The 20,468-nt window shown below is 40.1% G+C and overlaps 1 protein-coding gene across 3 annotated transcripts in view; it reads left to right on the top strand.

Annotated features, from left to right (window-relative positions):
* The window catches only part of PDZRN4 (PDZ domain containing ring finger 4), a 2,469,118-nt gene that overhangs the window by 2,200,265 nt on the left and 248,385 nt on the right, over positions 1-20,468 (top strand). For all 3 annotated transcript variants that reach the window (XM_085653075.1, XM_085653078.1, XM_085653076.1), the window contains 2 exons: positions 11,185-11,432; positions 18,843-18,945. In XM_085653075.1, the coding sequence (XP_085509201.1) occupies positions 11,185-11,432; positions 18,843-18,945 (351 nt within the window). The remainder of the gene's footprint in view (positions 1-11,184; positions 11,433-18,842; positions 18,946-20,468) is intronic.

Raw genomic sequence — 20,468 nt, 5'->3', positions numbered from 1 at the left:
ATCTACAAAGGCTAATTTGCGATCGCAAACGGCCGATTTTTGCGATTTGCACCGTTTGCGATCGCAAAAACCTTTGATGCATGTGCCCATTAGCCCCGTGACTTTAATGATTATTTGAGAATTTCACTGCATCAAAGTTTGGAAGTTGCATTTGTAGCACTCAGCTCGTCCAAGCTTATTTAAATTGCAGAATGTATAATTGTGTGTTGCGATTAAACGTTGAAGATGCTATGCACCATTCAGTTCTAGTATTTCTGTGTATTGTACAGTGAGGATCACAAACATTTTATTATTGAGATTGCCTTTTGCAAGCCACCAAGTTGTGCTCAAATATTTTGAATTCCCTGTTTTCAACTGAGTGCTAAATGTTCCTGCAGTGTTGTCATGTTCTGAGTAGATGAATGTTACAGGTTTTTCTGGTGGCTATGTTCAGGGTGTGGTCCCTTCTTGTGTGGATAGACATTACATTTTTCTGCAGTGTGTGAAATGATTCGCTCTATTGGTGGGTTGATGTTGACACTGTTCTTGCTGTGTGTGAGGTGTGTACCATGTGTGGGTGGTTGCAAGCCTAGGCAAAGTGTGATAGTCTATATCTATGTACTTGGCCTGTGGCCCGAAGAAGGTAGGTTGTGCATAGAGCAGAATAGACTTGTTTTTCAGTCTCCTAATTCTACACTGCCCTTTTTCCAAGCGAGTGAATTGGTCTCGCAGATGTTGGAGCCCTGAATTTGGAAACAACTGTCACCAAATCTTTTCAGTGTGTGCCTATGGATAACTAATTGACTTGCAGTTGGCTTTCTTATTGGCCTTTTTTGTTAGGGTTGGAAGAGTTGTATCAGAACTAAATCACACGATTTGTGAGTGATATGGGGTCAAGATTTACACTTGAATTTGGAAGTGGGGGCAGTGGTGAAACATCATTGAACCAAATCAAATTTCCCAAGAAGACTCTCCAATTCATCCCTACTCTAGACCTGTTGGAAATCGCCCTTTTGCAGGGTTATCCCTAAACATTTTGCTTGTTCCTCCTATTTTTCCTGACCTGTTTTTGACTCTGGGCACTTTACCATTGATGATCAGTGCATATGCTCTTTGTGTAAATTATTATTATGATTGGTTATCCTTGATTGGCATATTTGATTTACTGACCACCCCCTAAATAGTTCAGAGCCTGGTTTATTTAAATCTAGATGTGATGTCATTTGAGACATGACGCCTACAAAAGTTAATTACCTTGGTAAAGTGCGTCTTGGGACTGATGAACTGGCCACACCATAATTGAAACTGAACTAAGACAAGGAAAACCTATGTTTCGGCTGCTTGAAAAAGTGCAACTGAGCAGTAATGGAATGGAATAGAAGTATAAAGCAATGACATGTTATAGCAGATAGGAAGGAAGTAGCCAGGCTTCCTAACCTGGTTAGCTGAATCATAGAAACGAAGAGGAGTGTGCTGTTTTTTAACGCAGCACCCTCATCTCTTTTAGTATAGCTCAATGCAGATAGGTGAATGACAACATTTCAGATACATAGTGCTTTTAACAAACTCCTGTTCCTGGGGAAGCCAGTAAAATGTCTTCAGAAGAGTCAAAATATTGATTGCTAAGTGCTAAGACCAAAGGATGTGGTGAGTTTTTAATGTTCCGCAGCCATAGTAGAAGGGATGACCCAGATAAAAAAAAGCTGTAGTATTCCAGTCAAGAAAGAAACATTGAATGGCCTACTGTTTTCCACAGGTCATATAAAAGCAAAGGAATGATTTTCTTTAATATTTTTTGTTTTTAAAATCAATTAGAAGAAACTATGCTAGTGTAATGCCTTGTACTAAGGGTGACTAGTACACCAAATCAAAAAGATTCAAAAGATACCAAAACAATACGGAAGACTGAGATATGGCCTAAACAAATGTATGAGTAGCAATGCACCTCAAAAGCATACAGTGATTCCCATAAACGAAGGAATCACATTCAAGATTATGCAGTATGCCACAGCAAACAACATAAATTCATCAGAAGAATGCCTCATCATCACCCTCAAACCCAGATGCAAACACAATGATGACAGATGAGTCTCTTGCATCAGAAAGGACTTACCAAGGCAATTCAAATCCTTTTCAAGCCTCAGCCCCTCCCCACCCCATTCCCCCCTTACTATTTTAAGTTGTTTTAATTCGCCTTGTCTTATGCCCCTCTAACATTCAGTACTTAAAACGTTGCATCTGGACATTGTTGATATTATACTCAATAGCAGTTCACTTGTATTTGTTGTTTATTTATTTACTGCTGTTTAAAAGGTATTTAACCCCTTTGCCGCGGCAGGAATTCCGCCGCGGCGCTGGGGGGGGGGGTTTGGGGGCACAGCGGCGGCGCCGTGCTCATGACGGAACCACTCCGTCATGAGTCACGGGCGAGCTGTGCTCATGACGGACTGGATCCGTCATGACTGCGCCCACGGCGCTAATCGCCCGCACAGACGGGGAATTAGCGCCGCGTGGGCGGAGCGGCCGCCAACGGCCGCAGCATGACGGAACCACTCCGTCATGAGCACACGGCGCCCGTGGCTCATGACGGAGTGGTTCCGTCATGAGCACGGAACGGGTTAATCTATTTTAGTGCCTTTTGGGCATGTTTACTTCTGCAATTTGTAACCATAACCATAGTCAATTAGCCATAAGCATAGCCATGTATGGACTCATTGACAAAGTATTTAGTTTCTGCATGAAATCGGTCGTTGATCAGAAGACAGTGGAGTGATCAGAGAGGCAGTGTGATTTTGGTTGCTGTCTCTTGACCCACAATGAGCACAACCAAATGATTTTCAACCCTTTGCAGCTTGCGGAGAGCTTTCTTGAGTAGCCCATGAGGATGCTCTTGTGGTAGGTCAGACAAGATAACAGTATGACAAAGCCCAAGCCAATCTGTTAGCGAAACAGGAGGAAATGGTGGATGCCCCTAGTCAAATTCAAAAGAAAGTGCACTATGCACAAAATGCTTACCATCTGCCTTTTCAGTGTGAGAAAGTCCATGAAAACTATTTAGTGAAACAAGTGTGGTGCCATTTTAATAAGATCCATGAGCAGGATTTCCTTTTTTTTCAAGAACAACTATTTTAGCGTTGAGTTTTCTACTACTAATTAGCAACCTGGTGACATTTTGAAGTTTCCATGATCCATCTGCCATTTTACAATAGATATGTTTGCTATCCCTCCAAATGTGGTGTCTGTAGTTAGAGATTGCAATATAGCAACATGAGCCCCAATTGTACCACGTATGCATTGACGATACAAGGCACATGTGCCCATTAGTTAAACAGGTGTGGAACAAACCTGGAACAAGAAGTATCTGCATAACAAGGAGTTTCCTTCCTTTGAGCATTTAAAGGATTACCACTCACCCATAAGAGTGGCTGCTCTTTGTTGATAAATTCCACCTGTTGAGGACCTTCTGAGAAGTGTTCTTTCTCTTTTTATCCCACCCCACCTTTCAGTACTCTGAAGCATTTTTCCTTCATTCTTCAGTTTACCTTCCAACTCTTCTGAATTTGTTGCAATTTTTTGCCTTAGTTAATATAAAAGATGGAAGCTCCCTGTAATTAATCGAAACATGTTTCACAGTCCTTTTGAAGGTCTGTCTGTGTCCCTAAGTTAATACATGTTGTATGTTTCTCCCGATCTCTGGTTAAGGATCTCCTCCTTTCCAGGGCTTGTAGTAGAAGAACAAGACTTGACCCTTGAGTCAAGAGAGCACACAGCATAGCCATGCAACTCCATAGCCAGCATATGTGACCAAGAATTCCAGTCTTTCTGAGCATTGGCCACTGTGGGAAGACCAAAGGGAGACACTTCTAAAAGATATTCAAAGACGATTTATCATCTTCATTCAAGTCAAACTCATACATGGCATAATATGTTGCAGCTGACTGAAAAAAAGGCACATATTTTCATATGATAATTATGAAATTCGAATGGCAAATATCACCAAATAAGTTCTAAATTAGGATGTTTAATAAAAATTGCATATACCTTAAAAATGTCTCAAAGATATTCCTTATCTCAGGATGGTCTAGCCATGCTGGTTAGTCCAGCACAAAGGCAAACGTTAAAGAGAAATAAATATGATTTGTCCTCCATGTGCTTAATTAGAAAGAGTACGAGGCTTGCAGAAGCTGGGAGACTACATAACTGAAGGATAATTAGAAGATCAAATTTCAATAGAAATCAATGTGCCCATGTGCAGACAATGAGATATAAATGGTGACACGCATTTTAACCGTGAAGCCTGAATATTGATTAAATACTGTTTTTTCCAAAAGCACAAACTTACTGAGGTCGCTATTCAGGACCACGTGGTCAGTGTAGGTGGGCCACAAGTGCCACAAAATCCTTTTGGGGTCCTCTGCCAAACAAACTGTATGTAGAGGTAATTCAAGGTCTATAACGTGGCAAACCTGGTAATTAAATGGTAGGCACAAACAAGATGACTGCTGAAAACTACTAGTTATAGTAGTATTTAAAGTAAATATCTCTGAGCATCCCAAATAAACATCAAAATATGACACCAAGAGAAGATGATGCTTGTAAAACAAATGTAAAATGTGTAGGAGATTAAAAACAATGTCACACATATGAGAGACTGGCTAAACAGAAGGTAACAATTTTACAGACCTTTAAACTGCCCTATTTTTCCATGTATGCTGGTAATTGTGGATGTTATTTCGTTAAATAGGGGTAGCTAAGTTATTGTTCTTTTTAATGATCTAAGCTATCTAAAACATGAGTGAGGGTTTGGCTGCGACTGGGCACCACAGAAGTGAACTTAGATATCACCGAGACACATCTACTGTCGCAGATGTGCCCACATATGGCTATAGTGCACCCCGCCTTAAGGCTCTATGGCCTGTTGTAAGGGTAACCTACCTATACTACATGCAGTTCTGGCAGGCAAGACACACAAGGATGTGTATGTGTGTGTGTGTATGAAGCTATTGAAGTAAGTAGATTGTGAAGAAATCTTAGAAGAAATCTTAGATAGTGGTTGATGATTAATCTTCCTTCCCTTCCTACCTCTTAAACATGAGGGCTTAATTCAATACTTGTAGTAGTACAGCGGCTCACGAAAGACAGCATTTCATAATGAATCTCTACCGTAGTTCAGCGGCCCACTTATGTTATCGCTCTCTAACTATTTTTTGAACTCGAGGACCCTTTAGTCAGTGTCTTCTCTAACTTTAGAGGGACCTGATATGCCCACATTGTACTGAACATATCTAGTACTGGGACTCTAACATTGGGTATAGATCAAAAGGAATCTATTGATATTAGCCCTTCTATTGGGAGTGGGACTACATGACAATGTGTGAGCCTTCCACAATCGTCATTTGGATGCTTATTTTTTATGAGACTTATGCCTTGGGTCAACTTCATTTGAATAGGCCATAGGGCAACTCTGTCATAGTATAAAGGGATTACAGATACAAAGATTAAAAAAACGAGGCTATTCATTTTTATTTTATTTTTTAGACCCTAATTATAAAAGGGGATTTGGAAGTTGCTATTAAGGAAGCAGAACTTGAATTTGCAATCACAGCACCCATTGAGAATGTGCATGTGGAATTAATACTTGTCTTTTAACCAATAGCAACTGCTAAAACTGCAATTGATGATATGGGGGTTATTCAGCCTTACATCACATGTTTTTCAGAACTGCAAATACTAACCAGGCCAGAATATAACCTGCCTCAAGTGTAAATCAAACACCGTCTAAGTTTTATAAATCCATCAAGGGAGTTACAAAGGTGAGGTCTAAACGATCCAAATAATAGTTAAAATAACAAGATACAAGATTGTTTCCGTCTATAATCAGGGGACTATAATTATCTCCATAGATAAACTTGAGACCACCCGCATGGAAATCCAGTAGGAAGAAGGAGGCATTTGCCCCATATACTCATTAATCATCTGCTTCGAAAATAGAGTGGCCTTCCTCTTTAAACATGAGGTGAGGTGTGCCATCAGTGATGATTGACGTATATTTCCCTCAAAGTACTAAAGTAGAAGTGGAAGTGGTGTGTGAAGCATGTTTGAATGATTGAGTCAGTTGTAAATATATGTGACTCTTTCTTAACAATATGAGGGAAAACCGACATATATACCCAGCGATAATCGTTCTCAGTTTTGTTTTTAAATCTGTTTTAATGTTCAAATGTCTTGAAGCATTGTGGAGCAGTATAGCTGGCAGGTGCTAGAAAGGTTTAGAGACTCTTGAAAGATGTTTACTGAGAATGACACATTAAAAGTATTTTAAAAAACTGATAAAGTAGAGATACCCTATGTTAAATACGAAGCAGTATATGGAAGATATTGTTATTGATGCTTTCTTGCACCATGAGAACTAAAACCATGTTGTTGCCATGATTGCTTATTGATATTTATGCTTTATTATACAGGTGTTTTTAACAGATCCAGTTCAAATCTACTCACAGTGAGAGTTACAATTGTTGTCTTGAAAAAATGGAGTTATAAGATATCCATCGAAACGTGTCGACGCTCTTTTGAAAACAACACAATCCGTGAAAAGGCTAAACGCCTATGAGTATCTAATAGGCAGAAAAATACTGGGTTTTAGCCTATGAAATTGTTTATCACAGATGTGTGCCACCCTAATGACAGAGTGTTCTTGTCTTTGATGTGTACTCTCCCTTTTAATGTAATTTTTGTTTTAATTTGGAAATAACATCTGTGACATTTGAATTGATGCTAGTTATGAGGTGATTCACAGTGTTATGGATTAAATCTGTCTTCTTTTTAAATTGTGTACCCCATGAGTTTTAATCAATAAATAGATTTGTACTTTTTCATAAATTGGGTTGTTTAGTTTATCTTTCTGGGATATATGATCATACTTCCTTTGCATGTATGGTGCCCAATTGAATGAGTGTGATTGGGACTGAATGTGGGTGATAGATTTTATAGTTTCTACTTATTATAATTTTGTCCAAGGGATACCCTTTTTTGTGACATAAACACAAGGATGTGTGCCATGTCGACTCTTCAGTTTTCTCTGCACCAAGGCACACAGCCTGCAATGGCAGTTTACGTGAGCTTGTGGAGGGGTCCCTTAGGGTGGCACAACTCATGCTGCAGCCCTTAGGCACCCTCATTAGTTCCAAGACCCTGGGTACCAGGGGTACCACTTACTGGGACCTACATGGATCCTAAAGGGATGCAATTGTGAAACAATCATACAGTTTTGGGAAAGAACACTGGCACTGGGAACCTGGTTAGTAGGAACCCAGTACACTCAGTAAAAGTTGCACCGGATACCAGGCAAAAAAAGGGGGTAACAATGTCAAATGAGGCATTTTCCTACACCCACCTAATGCAAATTAGTACTTGCTAATTTCTAATGAAAACAGTTCATCTTGAACTTCAGTTATATCATCCCTCCAACCTGAGGCCACGACTTTTTTTGTTGGGAAATTTGAGATTCACTCCCCCCTTCTGAACCTCTCTGATTAAGCTATGTCTGTGACTCTACACAGTCATTTGTATTCACATTCCTGTAATGTGCCGTTGCTTTGCAGGCATAGCACATATAGACCGCACACATCTCAATTGCAGTTCTATTTACTATTGTGAATAATGCACACTTTGTGCAGGTGCATGTTTTGACTTTTATGTGGTGTTTATGGTCATTATGCCAGTTATGTGTTTTGATGATCACCCCAAACCCATCAAAAGATAATCAAGGCAAGGACTGCTGCTTTAGTTACCAAATGTATTGCACAATTGCTATCAAATGTACTTTTTCATTTGCGATTTCTTTCAGAGTGGTAAAGGCAAATGGGATTCATGCAAAAAGAAACTTCGCTATTCAAGGACAATGAAATTGCCCACAGCAAAGGCATCCTCTAAAAATCAATCATTGTTTAATCAAAAACTGAAAGCGAATGATATTTAAATAAATTCAGCAGCGACAATCCTACGTGCAGACCTACATTATTGTATCCTATAGCAAAATCTAATGTCAAGAACATATTTATGTAAAAAAAACTAGAAATTTCGACTCTGTGTTGAGTACGGAGCCTAAATCACTAACCCACCTTTCAGTCTGTAACCAGACTTCCGCAACATCCTTGCATCACTGGAACCAACGTCAGACACATGTAATAGATTTGTGTCCTTCATCCAGTGTTGATGCCACAGGGGCCCTGAGAAACTTCAAAACATCCCATCATGGCTGAGAACTAGTCAACTTATTACTTTTGTTTCTTAGATCAAAGCATCTCAATAATTATCACACTGCCATATATCGCACATAGTTTGAGGTGATTCATAGGCAATTGATCATACTCGTAATATCAAATAATCCCTCCTGCGGCCCTCTACGTCTGGCTTCAGGACCTGTAGCAGCAGAGAAACAGCTACCGTCCAAGGTGGGAACAAGCCCCTTCCTTTTACAGGGCTTATTCCTTCCTCGCAGCCATTAACATGAAGACACACAAAGCACTTATCAATACTCTCACTTTTCACATGTGAATGTGGAAAAGTTCCTCAAAATTATTTTGTTTTAATTTCTGGGCAACCAACATAAATTGTCCAAATGGATCATTCCATGTCCTTGTTTTCATCCCTGAATAGAGAGGCACTGAACATTTCCTTCTCTCATCACCAATTTTCATTATTTTTCTGAAATCATTTGGGCACCTGCTTGGTGTCAAGAAAGTCCTTGCTCACTAGTATGAGAATGATAAACGAATCTATTTAAAGTATCATTGGCATGCCACTCCCTCATGCAGATATGGATTTCAAATACTTAGCTGAAACCCAACCCTACAAAAACACAACTGGTTCCCCCACTGACAACACCACCCAACTGTACATCTAAAGGCATCTCACAGTCATGAACCTTAAAGGATTTCTCCCTGAATCACCCTGTGAGCCGAACTGCATCAGTGATGTTGAACTGTGCCCACCTTGTAACAAAAACCATGCCTCCTTGGATTAAACTTTCAAGGAAACGTCACGGCCCTATACCTGCACCACTTAGCTGTTCATTCTGCTTTAATTGGAAGCATTCCGGACCTATCTGCAGCTACTATCAAAGCCATACTACATCCGCGAATGTATATTCAGTCCCCTTAATGGGTTTGACAGAAATGTTGTGTTTTAAATATCGTTTACAAAATGTCACCCCATTGCAGTTCACAATAGAAAATCTACAGCCACAGCGAATGGGTCGATTTTATGTAAACTTTATTTAAGATATTGCATTTCTGTCAGACAATATTTTTACTAATGGTATCCTGACGTGCAACCCGTCAGTTTCAAGCTGCTCAGACTTCACTGGCTTTCCTTCCACATCCTGAAACACAAGGGTGTCACAAGCAGATGGGGCTCTTTGCTCCAGGTCCAGGCTTTCTGGGGCCCCACATCCTGTTACACAATGGAACTAAAAAAACAACAAACAAAACAGGCCTGGTCTGTGCTTTTTTAATGCAGCTAACACAGCCACACAGCACCAAAAATGGTTTGCTCTAATTACCAGGTCCAAAAATAAACCAGAGAGGGCCCTGCAAAAGTTGTGTCTGGGCCACTCTTTAGCTCTAGCATGCCTGCCACAGACACCATCACATATAACGCATTCAGCGGAAGGAAACTCACTGCCTCCAAACGTAACGCCAACACCTGAAGCCAATACCTCTGATAAAAGGAACTACTAAATTACCCGAACGAAAGATATTCTGAAGCAAGTTTTTTCAGCCTGTGCCCTAGACAGCAGACCAATGGAATGCCAGCCTCAAAAAGGGGATCATTCGCTTACGACTGCAATTCAGAAAAAAAAAAGCTCGACTCATCTTTCAATAGAACACCAATGCCACCAGGGCCTCCAAAAACTGGAGAAGTACCAAACCTCAGATTGTATTGAACCCCTGCCTAAGCTAATGGGTTCTTCCCCATCTCACACATCTGTTGCCCCAACCCCGCACGCTCACGTCTAGTGGGCGCTCCGGAATGAACCCACGTGACTTAAGGAAAAGGCATGTCTTGAGGCCAAATATTAAACAGCCAATCCGAATGGAAATGCTACCTAACTAGCGTGAAATCTGTTCTAAAATGTGATCTATTGACAGTTGCAATCCAATGTCATAACTAGTGAAATATGTTGTGGGCCCTGAAAAAATAGGCTCGATTTAATTTCACATAAACTTGTTTCTTCAAAATATAAGTTATTAGTATTCATCTTTTAATTAAGGTAAAAAAAAAGCCATTAATTAGGTCAAGTATGTGATGCGCTGAGTGACAGGCAGGTTTAAAAGTTAAAACACGGCCGGCATTTCACCTCTTGTGGGAAATATATACAACATGTATTGCTTTCGCACAATGTCCCTCAGTATGAAGCAACCGAAACTAATTTATGTTCCAAAAAGCCACATATCTTGGTATCTACCGATCAGTGTCATAACGGGAAAACACATTTGTTATTTTACTTTGAAAAACATACTCTAATCTAATAAACATAACTTTTCTTTAAGTAGTAAATGTTTCTTAGAGTTCTATCAAATCTGATTGGCTCAGCTATGTAAAAGGGCGAGACCTACAAATTAGGGATGCCAATAGCCATAGAAAAGGCCAGCAATTTTCGATTTCCCAAGGAGTAAATAAAACAAGAACGCCTGAATGCCAGCACTATTAATTAGAAGCTTGGAAAACCATTTTGCTGTTTAAATGCTGAATCCTCTCAGAGACTTTCCATAAGTCTAGCTATTATGTTCCAGCAGAACGGTTTAAACCTTTCATTTCTGAATAAAATATGAAGTTAGAGGATAAACATTTAGAGTATGTGCTCACACTCCATGCCAAATGGAAAGTTGGCAATCAATTTATGACTACACTAATTCAATGTATTTGCAATTTTTGCTAAACAGCAGAAAGACCAGTCTAAGCTGTAAATGTTTAAATTGGTTTCTTACAGGGATTTTTTATTTTTATTTTACCATAAAACAAAGCTTTGAGTTTTGAACCAAATCCTAATCGTATTCGCTTGGTTGCTCGTCAACTGAACAGTTCATTACACTGTGCGGTTTAATTAATTATTCATGACGTATTTCTGATGGGATGAATAGTGATACATTTTGCGAGTAAAAGTTACCAGTCTTTTTTGACCATTATTTTTCTATCCTTCAGGTCAACGGAAAGGATCTTACGAAAGCCACCCATGAGGAGGCCGTTGAAGCATTCCGCAGTGCCAAAGATCCAATCGTTGTGCAGGTTCTACGGCGCGCGCCCAGAGCTCATGGAAGCGCTCAAGACGCGCAGCACGTCACTGTCAGCACCCAAACAGATATCACCTTCGAGCACATCATGGCACTGGCTAAGTTGAGACCATCTACTCCTCCGGTACCGGATATCTGCCCCTTTCTTCTGTCAGACAGGTACACAGTTCACAGTTTTGTTTACAAACAGTTCTAGTTTTTGCCCTCATCACCAGAGTTTGGTTACATGTGGTGGAGAGAGTCTGCCTCAAGCTGGGTTAAGTGTACTGGGCACACACTGCTATGGGTAGTGTGCAGACAATTTGTGACAGCAGTTAGCAGCCTCCAAAATAGATGGTCGTTATTCTGTTCCTCAAAAGTTCGAGTTCTTGTTACTGTCCACTTTTGTTACCTCACTTGTTGATTTTAAAGTGCAACTTCATTCTTTGTTTATTCTTTAAATAATGGCATATTGTGTGTTTTATTGAAAATTGGGGACATTATTCTGCTTTTACCTTGTGTTGAGAGGATCTCTAATAGCAGGATCCTGGTCAGTCAAGGGCTGGCCCCTCAGGGGCACGAGGACAGTCAGTAGTTGTGTCTCATCTGGGCTGCCACCTGTTCTTTTTCACTGCTGTGCACTGCATCCCCTGGCGCCGAGGTCGGACTTGAGATCGCATCATTGCATGTGACTTAGCTAATAGAGGAGCTGCCTAGACACACAGCAGCACACACTTCCATCTGGGTTCGTGTACTCTTCCTGTTTTTGTTAACTTGTACGTTAAGGGTTTATTATAAAATCCAGTTTTATTCACTAATTTTGCATTATATTTTTATTTATTGTGGGTTTTACTGAAATTCTGGACAAGAGACAAAAGGACCGGCCTTCAATTGGCAACATTAATGACAGGTTAACATGGTTTAACTCAACCCTTGTGGCACTTGTGGAAGAACATGACCCTTGGAAATTACTCCAATAAATAAATTACCTAAATCTCAAAACTGATTTACAGAGGACCTTAAATTGTTACAGTGAACACTTACATGCAATGAGTGGGCATGGAAACATTCTTGAACTGAGGCTAAATTAGCTACACCTAAAGAAGTTAAACAAGAGGATAAGATGACAATCTTCAACAGAGAAGTCATTTTGCTACTTCTAATAGAGAGGCTGACATATTTTCAGAAATCTGTTGCACACTAAGAGGAAAGTACGAATCCCTCATTCCCCACCTTGTAATTGTAACTGTAAATATATTTAAATAGTGCATACTACCCCTTATGAGGCATTCAGGCAATGTTTTCGGCGAGTAGAACGCTACTCCAGAGCCCATCATTATTAGTTAGTAGGTTAGTACAATACTTTGTTTGTTTTTCCCTTGTACATTGCGCTTGGTTAGGGTTGTGCTCTTGATTTATAGTGTTTTAGTAGAGTTTGAGGTATGGAAGCAATGATAAGAGTGGACTTGAAAAGGGAAATAGCAGTTGTTTTTGCAAATCATGGTCGAGTGTGCTTATTAGTTGGGTGACATGGCTAAAAAGAAGGGCTGAAAGATTGAGAAGGTTTCTTGAGAGTGTCTCTGATGTACCTGAATGTTGTGTAATGCCAACCATGGGTAATTTCAAAATTTGCTTTTCTGGGTCTGTATTTCTATACCCAACCAAGTCAATATGGCTTTACTGAGAGATTACTTGTAGTCAGCTTTCTGTTCACTTTCTCATTTAGGGAAATCATGTTGTAAAAGTCTGTATGTCTAATTCAAAGTGTAAACCCGCAATATATCATTAGCATCCATGCCTAAACATAATTATGATACATCACCATGCAGAAATTGCCTCATATCGTCAGCACATAGTTAACAGCTCCCTCAAAATGGGACTGATTCTAATATTCTTCAAATAACCTAGGTGACTCCCCCTATGAAGAAACACTTTGTGTATTCTTTAGACCTCAAAGCTTATTGACCTATATAGAATATCGCTCTGCTGTTGAAAATGATGCAGAAGGCTGCTACAATTTAGGTCAAAGACCACATTTAACAATTCAGTCTCCTAGACAATAAGCACTCAGGATTCCATTCCACTCAAAGTACCAAGATAGAGCTACTGGATAGCTAAACCACCATCTTTTAATACCTAGGACAACAGTGACTGTGTTATTGATGAAGAGAAACTCTCAACTGCCTCTGGCTTACTTAGGTACCCCTTTCTCTTTGCATGGATTAAAGTAGGTGGAAAGGAATTTGGATTTAGCTCTGTACTGGTTGAGCTCTTTCATTACTGGCTTACAGGATCTTTCGACACAGTGTATTTAGCGTTTCAGTTAGATGATGGACCATTAAGAGTATCAACTCCCCAAAATATAAGAATGCTTTTTGGGAAAGCATATTCATTACATTCCTCCATGTGTCCAGCAAAAGAGAAGGCCTGCTCATTATTTACCAACCCGTAACATGGAATGTCTTACAGCAAACTGTACCCTTCAGGTGAATAGGAGCTAAAGAAATGATGTGCTTCTACTCATGAATGGAGGGCTAACGGGGGAATTCTTTCAATAGGTGCAAGTCGTGCCTCAGTCTTGAAGACTGAAAAATAACCTGCTTTAAACCAATTACCAACAGTGATCAGTAATTCTAAGTTGCAGGAATGCATGCAATTACAAATTGTCCACTGAGGATTTGGTAATTTCCAATTATATCAGTGTTTCTATATCCAATTCTTACAATAATTTCTAATTTCAGGATATTTGCTCTAGTTTTTAGTTAGCAAAATGTCTGTGGAGGAAACATTGGGAATCAGTGCTCCCCAATAACATTGTAATTGTAACTCTTCTTACTGGCTATGACCCTTGTGGCTCCTAAATAACTAAGAACCCAATACATGAAGGCCCATTGCAAACCAGCATCTGGGCTTTAGAAAGTGTATTTGCAGGAGGGCTCTAAACCCCCCTGCTTAATATATATTGATAGGCAGGAGGCATTCAGTGACCTCCTGTGAATGCTTGTGAATGCAATGATGGAGGCCTTCAAGATGCAGTAGACCTCCATCCATATGTTTATATTCATTTAAATTTAACATTCCTTTGAAGGGCATCCTGGATCCCCTAAAAAAGCATGGCTGACTTTAAAAGAAATGTTCACTTGAAATCAATTACACTGGGGGAGCTTGCAGTGGTTTCTTGGACCACTGCCTGCTCTGCCCGAGAAATTGTCACACAATTCACAAAGGAGAACTTATACCAGTGCAAGAGCTTGTCCTATGTGAGTTAGTTACCTTTGAAACTCATGGGTCAAGCTGACCAATGATTTGCATCTGCAAATGAGGTTAAACCTTTGATACATATAATTATGAATCACAAGCGCACACTCCTATTTATATTTCCAAGCAAGTCCTTACTTTATTACTCAGAAGAGATTTTCAGACTCATAGAGTAACTTTCATAAACACTGTTTTGGAGTTGCAAAACCTATAAGGTAAACCTCTCAGACTTGGGGCGGTCTTCTCCCAAACCTTTTATCTGACTCCGCCATATTTTTCTGTTTTCTTTTAGGACTCTGTGCACATTACCACTGGTAACCAGCTCTAAAGTGCTTGTGCTCCCTCCTCTTCAGATGGTAGAATTGGCTTGCACCCAATTTAATTTACTTATAAGTCCCTAGTAAAATGGTACTCCATGTGCCCAGGGCCTCTAAATTAAATGATACTAGTGGGCCTACAGCACTGATTGTGCCACCCACTTAAGTCAACCATTAAGCATGTCTCAAGCCTACCATTGCAGCCTGTGTGGGCAGTTTTAAACTGCCATTTCGACCTTGCATGATAAACATTTGCCTTGCCCACACTTTCCTTTTTAATACATGTAAGTTGCCTATAGGGTGAGCCATAAACAGCCCACAGGGCAGGGTGCAATGTACTTAAAAAGTAGGGGACACACTTTCAAGTTTTACTTATCCTGATAGTGAAAAACTCTTAAATGTATTTTTCACTATTGCAAGGCCTGCCTCACTCATAAGAAACCATTAAAGCTACTTAATTACATTTAATACGTTGTTCATGTTTGGTGTCTTTGCAATTGTAATGCAAAAATCCTATTTTTATGGTAGAGTCAGATTTTCAGATACAGTTTTGAAAATGCCACTTTTAGAAAGTTAGCATTTTCCTGCCTTAGCCATTTAGTGCTACAGCCTGTCTCTGGGTCACATGACTGGATGTAGTTGACAGTTGGTCTTTGTGTATTCCTCCTAGACAGCCACACATCTTAGATGTGCCTGAATGGGCCACCACTGGCAGGATGGGAGGGCTGATCTGAGCAGAGCCCTACTTACACTTGAGTAGGCTGTGTCCTACATCCACATAAAGAGCTGCATACCCCCTGTAGTTAGTCTGGGGCCAGGACAGGGAAGGCAGGAAGCCTGTGGACTTCAGAATGAAGCCTCTAGAAGCTTCTCCCACTTTATAGGAAGACCCATGTGTAAATACAGGACCCCAAACACCATGTCGTCAGTACACTTCTGGAACTTTGGATACTCTGCCAGGAAGAAGGACTTCTGTGTTGCTGAAAGGGCTGCCACTCTGCTAGACTGCTGCTCTGAAGGACTGCTGCATTGTTGTGCTGACCTGCTACCATCTTGCCTGGGTGAGAAGGACTGGACCTGCATTTGTCAAACTCAGGACCCTAGAGTAAAACCAAGGGCTAATTGGCTGGCCTCCTGATTAGAGCCGTAGTGACAGAAGGCTCCAATCCACCTTGAAGCTTAGGTGTGTCTGGATGGGCCATCACAGGCAGGATGGGAGGGTGGAATTATACTTAGCCCCACTTACACCTGAATAGGGTGTATCCAGCATTCACACAAATGATTTCATACCCCCTGTAGTTAGTCTGGAGCCAGGGCAGGCAGGAAACTCATGCACTTCAAAGTGGAACCTCTAGAAACTTCTCTCACTTAAAAGGAAGACCCTGGTATAAATATTGAACCTCAGACACCAACTCTTCAGTTCACATCTGGACTTGTGGAAGACTCTGCCAGGAAGAAGGACTGCTGTGCTTAAAGGACTGCCACTCTGCTGTACTGCTGCCCTGAAGGAAAGCTGCCTGCTGTTCTCACCTGCTACCCTCTTGACTGGGTAAGAAGGACTGGAGCTGCAACCTGTACCCAGGACCACCAGAGTGACTTCAAGGGCTATTCTCTTGTAACCAGCACTTGGACTCTGCAACTGTGAGTCTTACCCTACCAATTGGTGCCACCCCAGTTCTGGACCCTTGGAAGTGAGCCTGTCTCGGGGACACTGATTTATTGTATTTACTTACAAACTTGCATGAATTTGTTTTATTTCCATTGCATTCACTCGAGAATTCATTTTGCTCACTTCACCTTTGAAGAGCTGACAACACGGGGCACCCATGTAATTCATTTAATGACATAGCATCTCACATGTATCATCTAATTTCTATTAGATATAACGCGGTGAATACATTTCTTCAAACCACGCACGTTTATTTGTAACATTTCATCACTCACTATTTTCGTGCACATTATTATGACGACCCCGTGGTTCTTGTATACTTAATTGCGCCTTTTACTTCTCTAGATTCTCCCCAGATGAAGGCCACGACAGCCGAAATGCATTGGGATATATGAAGTTATATAATTTGTGATTTACAATTGATGCATTATGGGAGATGAAGTTTAATTTTCCCCTCAGAGCCATCACTTGGTGAATGAATAATACAATTTAACATTGATTTGGAACTTTTTGGAGTATTGTTTTCATTGAACATTTAGGAGCCTCACCTGAAGGTGCTCTGCAATTCCATCTGTGAATCCTCTTCTGTGCGGCACCCCAAGCATCCTTGCTCAGCCCCACCTTCTTCCACACTTACATGACACCTCTGGCCAGCATGGCCAAAATTAATGAACTTAACATCATATGCTATGTCGATGACACACAACTCATCCTCTCCCTCCCCGAATACACCATCAAACAATACAACTGCATGATAGACATCCCCAGTTGGATGAACGACAACTGCCTGAAGCTCGAAACCAGTCCCAGTATGCTTGTTTCCATTCCAGGGAGGACCTGACCTGGCAGTTCGGGCTGGACTGTTCCCCTGGGGAGCAGTGTCAAGATTAATTTGCATATGGCTGGGTTCAAACTGAGGTTGTGTGGTGAGCAAAAAAATGGTGGATTAAACCCAAATCTGTAAATGTGGGTTAATGTTCGATTTGTTTAGCATTCCGTCCATCATTTTTTCTTTTGTTGCACCAAGTGGGTCTCGTGCTCACTGTGCCACTGGATTCACGCTAGTGTGGCTGATGCGGAGTGGAATGCTGAAACCGGTCCCAAGATGCTTGTTTCCGGTCCAGAATTTTTGTCATTTTGGTCTTGTTTTATTGATTAAAATCTACTCTATTTGTCTAATCTGGTGTGGAATCCTTTTTGTAATGTGTTTTCACTTTGTTACTGTTTGAAGTGTTGCACAAATACTTTGCACCTTCCCTCTAAATTAAGCCTGACTGCTCTGTACCAAGCTAACATCGGGTAAAGCACAGTTTAATTTGGGGTTTGCTTTTGACTTCACCCTGACAAAGATTGTGATTGCTGGTTGAGTAGGGTTCCCTCACAACCAGTAACCCAATATTGTACACTCTAATTTTGCAAATCACAGATTTGTCAACCGCAAAATACTTTTGTACATAGGGCAATATGGCTTTAAAATTGCAGGTCAACAGACACCTTTTTAATAATTGCAAACCTGTGGATTATCTGTTTCTCTTACATTTTAGTAAAGAACCAGTGTAATAAAAGCAGATTATAATCCAAAATTACACACCAGAATATGATCATATTTCAGCTAAAATAGCACAAAGAAAGCAATTTTTAGCAGCGGAATGGGCTGTACAACGTCTTAAACCAAGCTCCCATTATTCTATAAATATTTGCAAGTATGTTACATGTTTCAAGTTATCCTTATATGCATTAATATGCACCGATTAGGAACTGTAGAAATTAATCATGTTGTACGAAGAAGGATCTTTAATTCAATTTGTATTTGGAGCATTGAGGTTTTCATTAACTGTTGGTAATATATTAGATTTTTGAGCAGCGCTCCAATGACAGTCAGTATAACCTAGCACGCTTCTTTATACACTGGTTCAGCTTATTCCTCTTTTGGAAACAGGAACTAGCTTCAGTTTGCACGATTTGAATTCAATACTTGTTAAAACAGAGAATATGCAATCAATAATCATGCCATTGAGCAATCCACCTATGCAAAGTAAAGAGTGAAGCAAATAGATGTTCTCCTCTACACCACTTGATAGCACAATGTATCAGATTTCTGTAATTCTGTATGTGCCCTTTCTTCTTCCCAGTGGGTTTCTTCATTTCGCAGTAAACAATATTCAGTTGTTTGCACATATCTTAAGATACAACATCTGCTTACTGTGATAATTGACCGTAGACTCGTTCAATGATCTTATGATATGTAGTAAAGCCTGTAAACAGTGCGAACAATGCGACACAATCCATGTTGTATTATTCTTTAATTAAAGAAGTCCATTTCATTTTTCTCTGTTCTGTCTCCAGCTGCCATTCCCTCCACCCAATGGAGCATGAATTGTATGATGGTAATGACTATCTGTCCAGCATGCCCACTGACGCAGACAGAACAGAGGACTTTGAGTACGAGGTAAGATTGCTGTCCATTTTTTAGCACCCAGTTCTATATCAAATGATCTTTAAAGTACTTTCAACCGCAGATTGCCACAGTTGTTGCCCATTGCTCGTTGTCAGGGACTGTGCGTGCAGACTGTGGGGTTTACGAAATAGATGTCCCGGATTGTCGCTTCAATGTCTCTGCTGCATTTGGTTGTGCACAGCCCAGATGCAGTTTGGGGTGAATGGGTTTATAAGCAGTATTAATGGAATTTATGATGGATGACATTTTATATATTGCTAGCTAAATGTCATAATTGGTCAACTTTAATAGCACATTACTTAAACAGAAAAACACATAGAATTACAAATGGGCAAATAAATAACTGGATGTTATTAAGCGTCTTGATTGTATTCATGTTTAGAACACCGGCAGTAAAATGCTGGTGTTAGATGCAGTTAATAAAATGTTTTTAGAGCATCATTTAAAGCAGGAAGATAGTGAGAGAAAATAATAGATGACGAAGATATATTGAAAGTTATTAACCAGAGCCACATTCTCAGCCAGTGAAGCTAAGGCAGTATTAAAAAGAGTATTTGAGAAAATGTTTAAAGTCCTTAAATCTGGAAAATAGTCTATTAAACGATTAAATGGGTTGTTTGTTTTTGACTTTAGTTGATGTTAAGTCCAATCAACAGAGCCTGTGGATCTATCCCTCTGCTGGTCCAGTGGTAAGCCACCACTATGGTTAGAGATGACTCCCACAGAGCTACATTTATTTGTAGAAATTTCTTGGAAATGTTAGTAAATTTGACTTTTAAGTTGAAACGTGGTTTGTCGGTGTCTTGTATCTTTTTTTTTAATACAAGGGCATACTTTGCATATAGAAGTCACACTGGCAGGGGAAATTTGATGAGACATTTCCAGTGCAAATGAGCCTTAACCAAGAAAAAAAAAATTGCCTAATTAATTTTTTTGGAGAAGTTTTGCAGGTTTCATGTAATATGAAATTCATAAATTTTCCAGAGTAATGAAAATTTTGCCAAAACATAATTTTTATACTGCAAGTGCTTTTGCCACCGTGACAAGAGCATTTTAGGCAAAATTGCTAATCATAGCTGGCTACCACTTCTTGGCGGCCGGCTGCCAATTGTTTTGGCTTTCAGAAACAAATCACAAATGCAGGAGCTTTCTACAAATTTAAGAAGCAATATCTTTAACAGCTGAAAAAAACAACTGTGTCTTTCATAAGTTGAAACTGATAGAAAAGGTGGCTAGACACAACATTATATGGACTGAATGCCTTAATCAGTAATTCTCAGACTGCTCCATTAACACCCAAACTGATAAGCCCCCATTTGTGTCAAGCTACCATATCAAAATTGGAGGAGGTTCAAACTATATTAAAGTCAATCATAGAAGACTTTAGCACAGCAAAACCTTGTCGACCAGCTCATTTGCCAAGTGCAAATCAAAAAGGGGCCAATATACGAACTCAAACCGACATAGTTATTTCCACTGCAGAGGTGCACAGTTTCCAGAATCGGATGCCAGTG

The sequence above is a fragment of the Triturus cristatus genome, chromosome 4_1, assembly GCF_964204655.1.
Source record: "Triturus cristatus chromosome 4_1, aTriCri1.1, whole genome shotgun sequence".
NCBI classification, from domain to species: Eukaryota; Metazoa; Chordata; class Amphibia; order Caudata; family Salamandridae; genus Triturus; species Triturus cristatus.
Note: the sequence above shows the minus strand (reverse complement) of the source record. Positions and strands in the feature narration are given on the sequence as shown.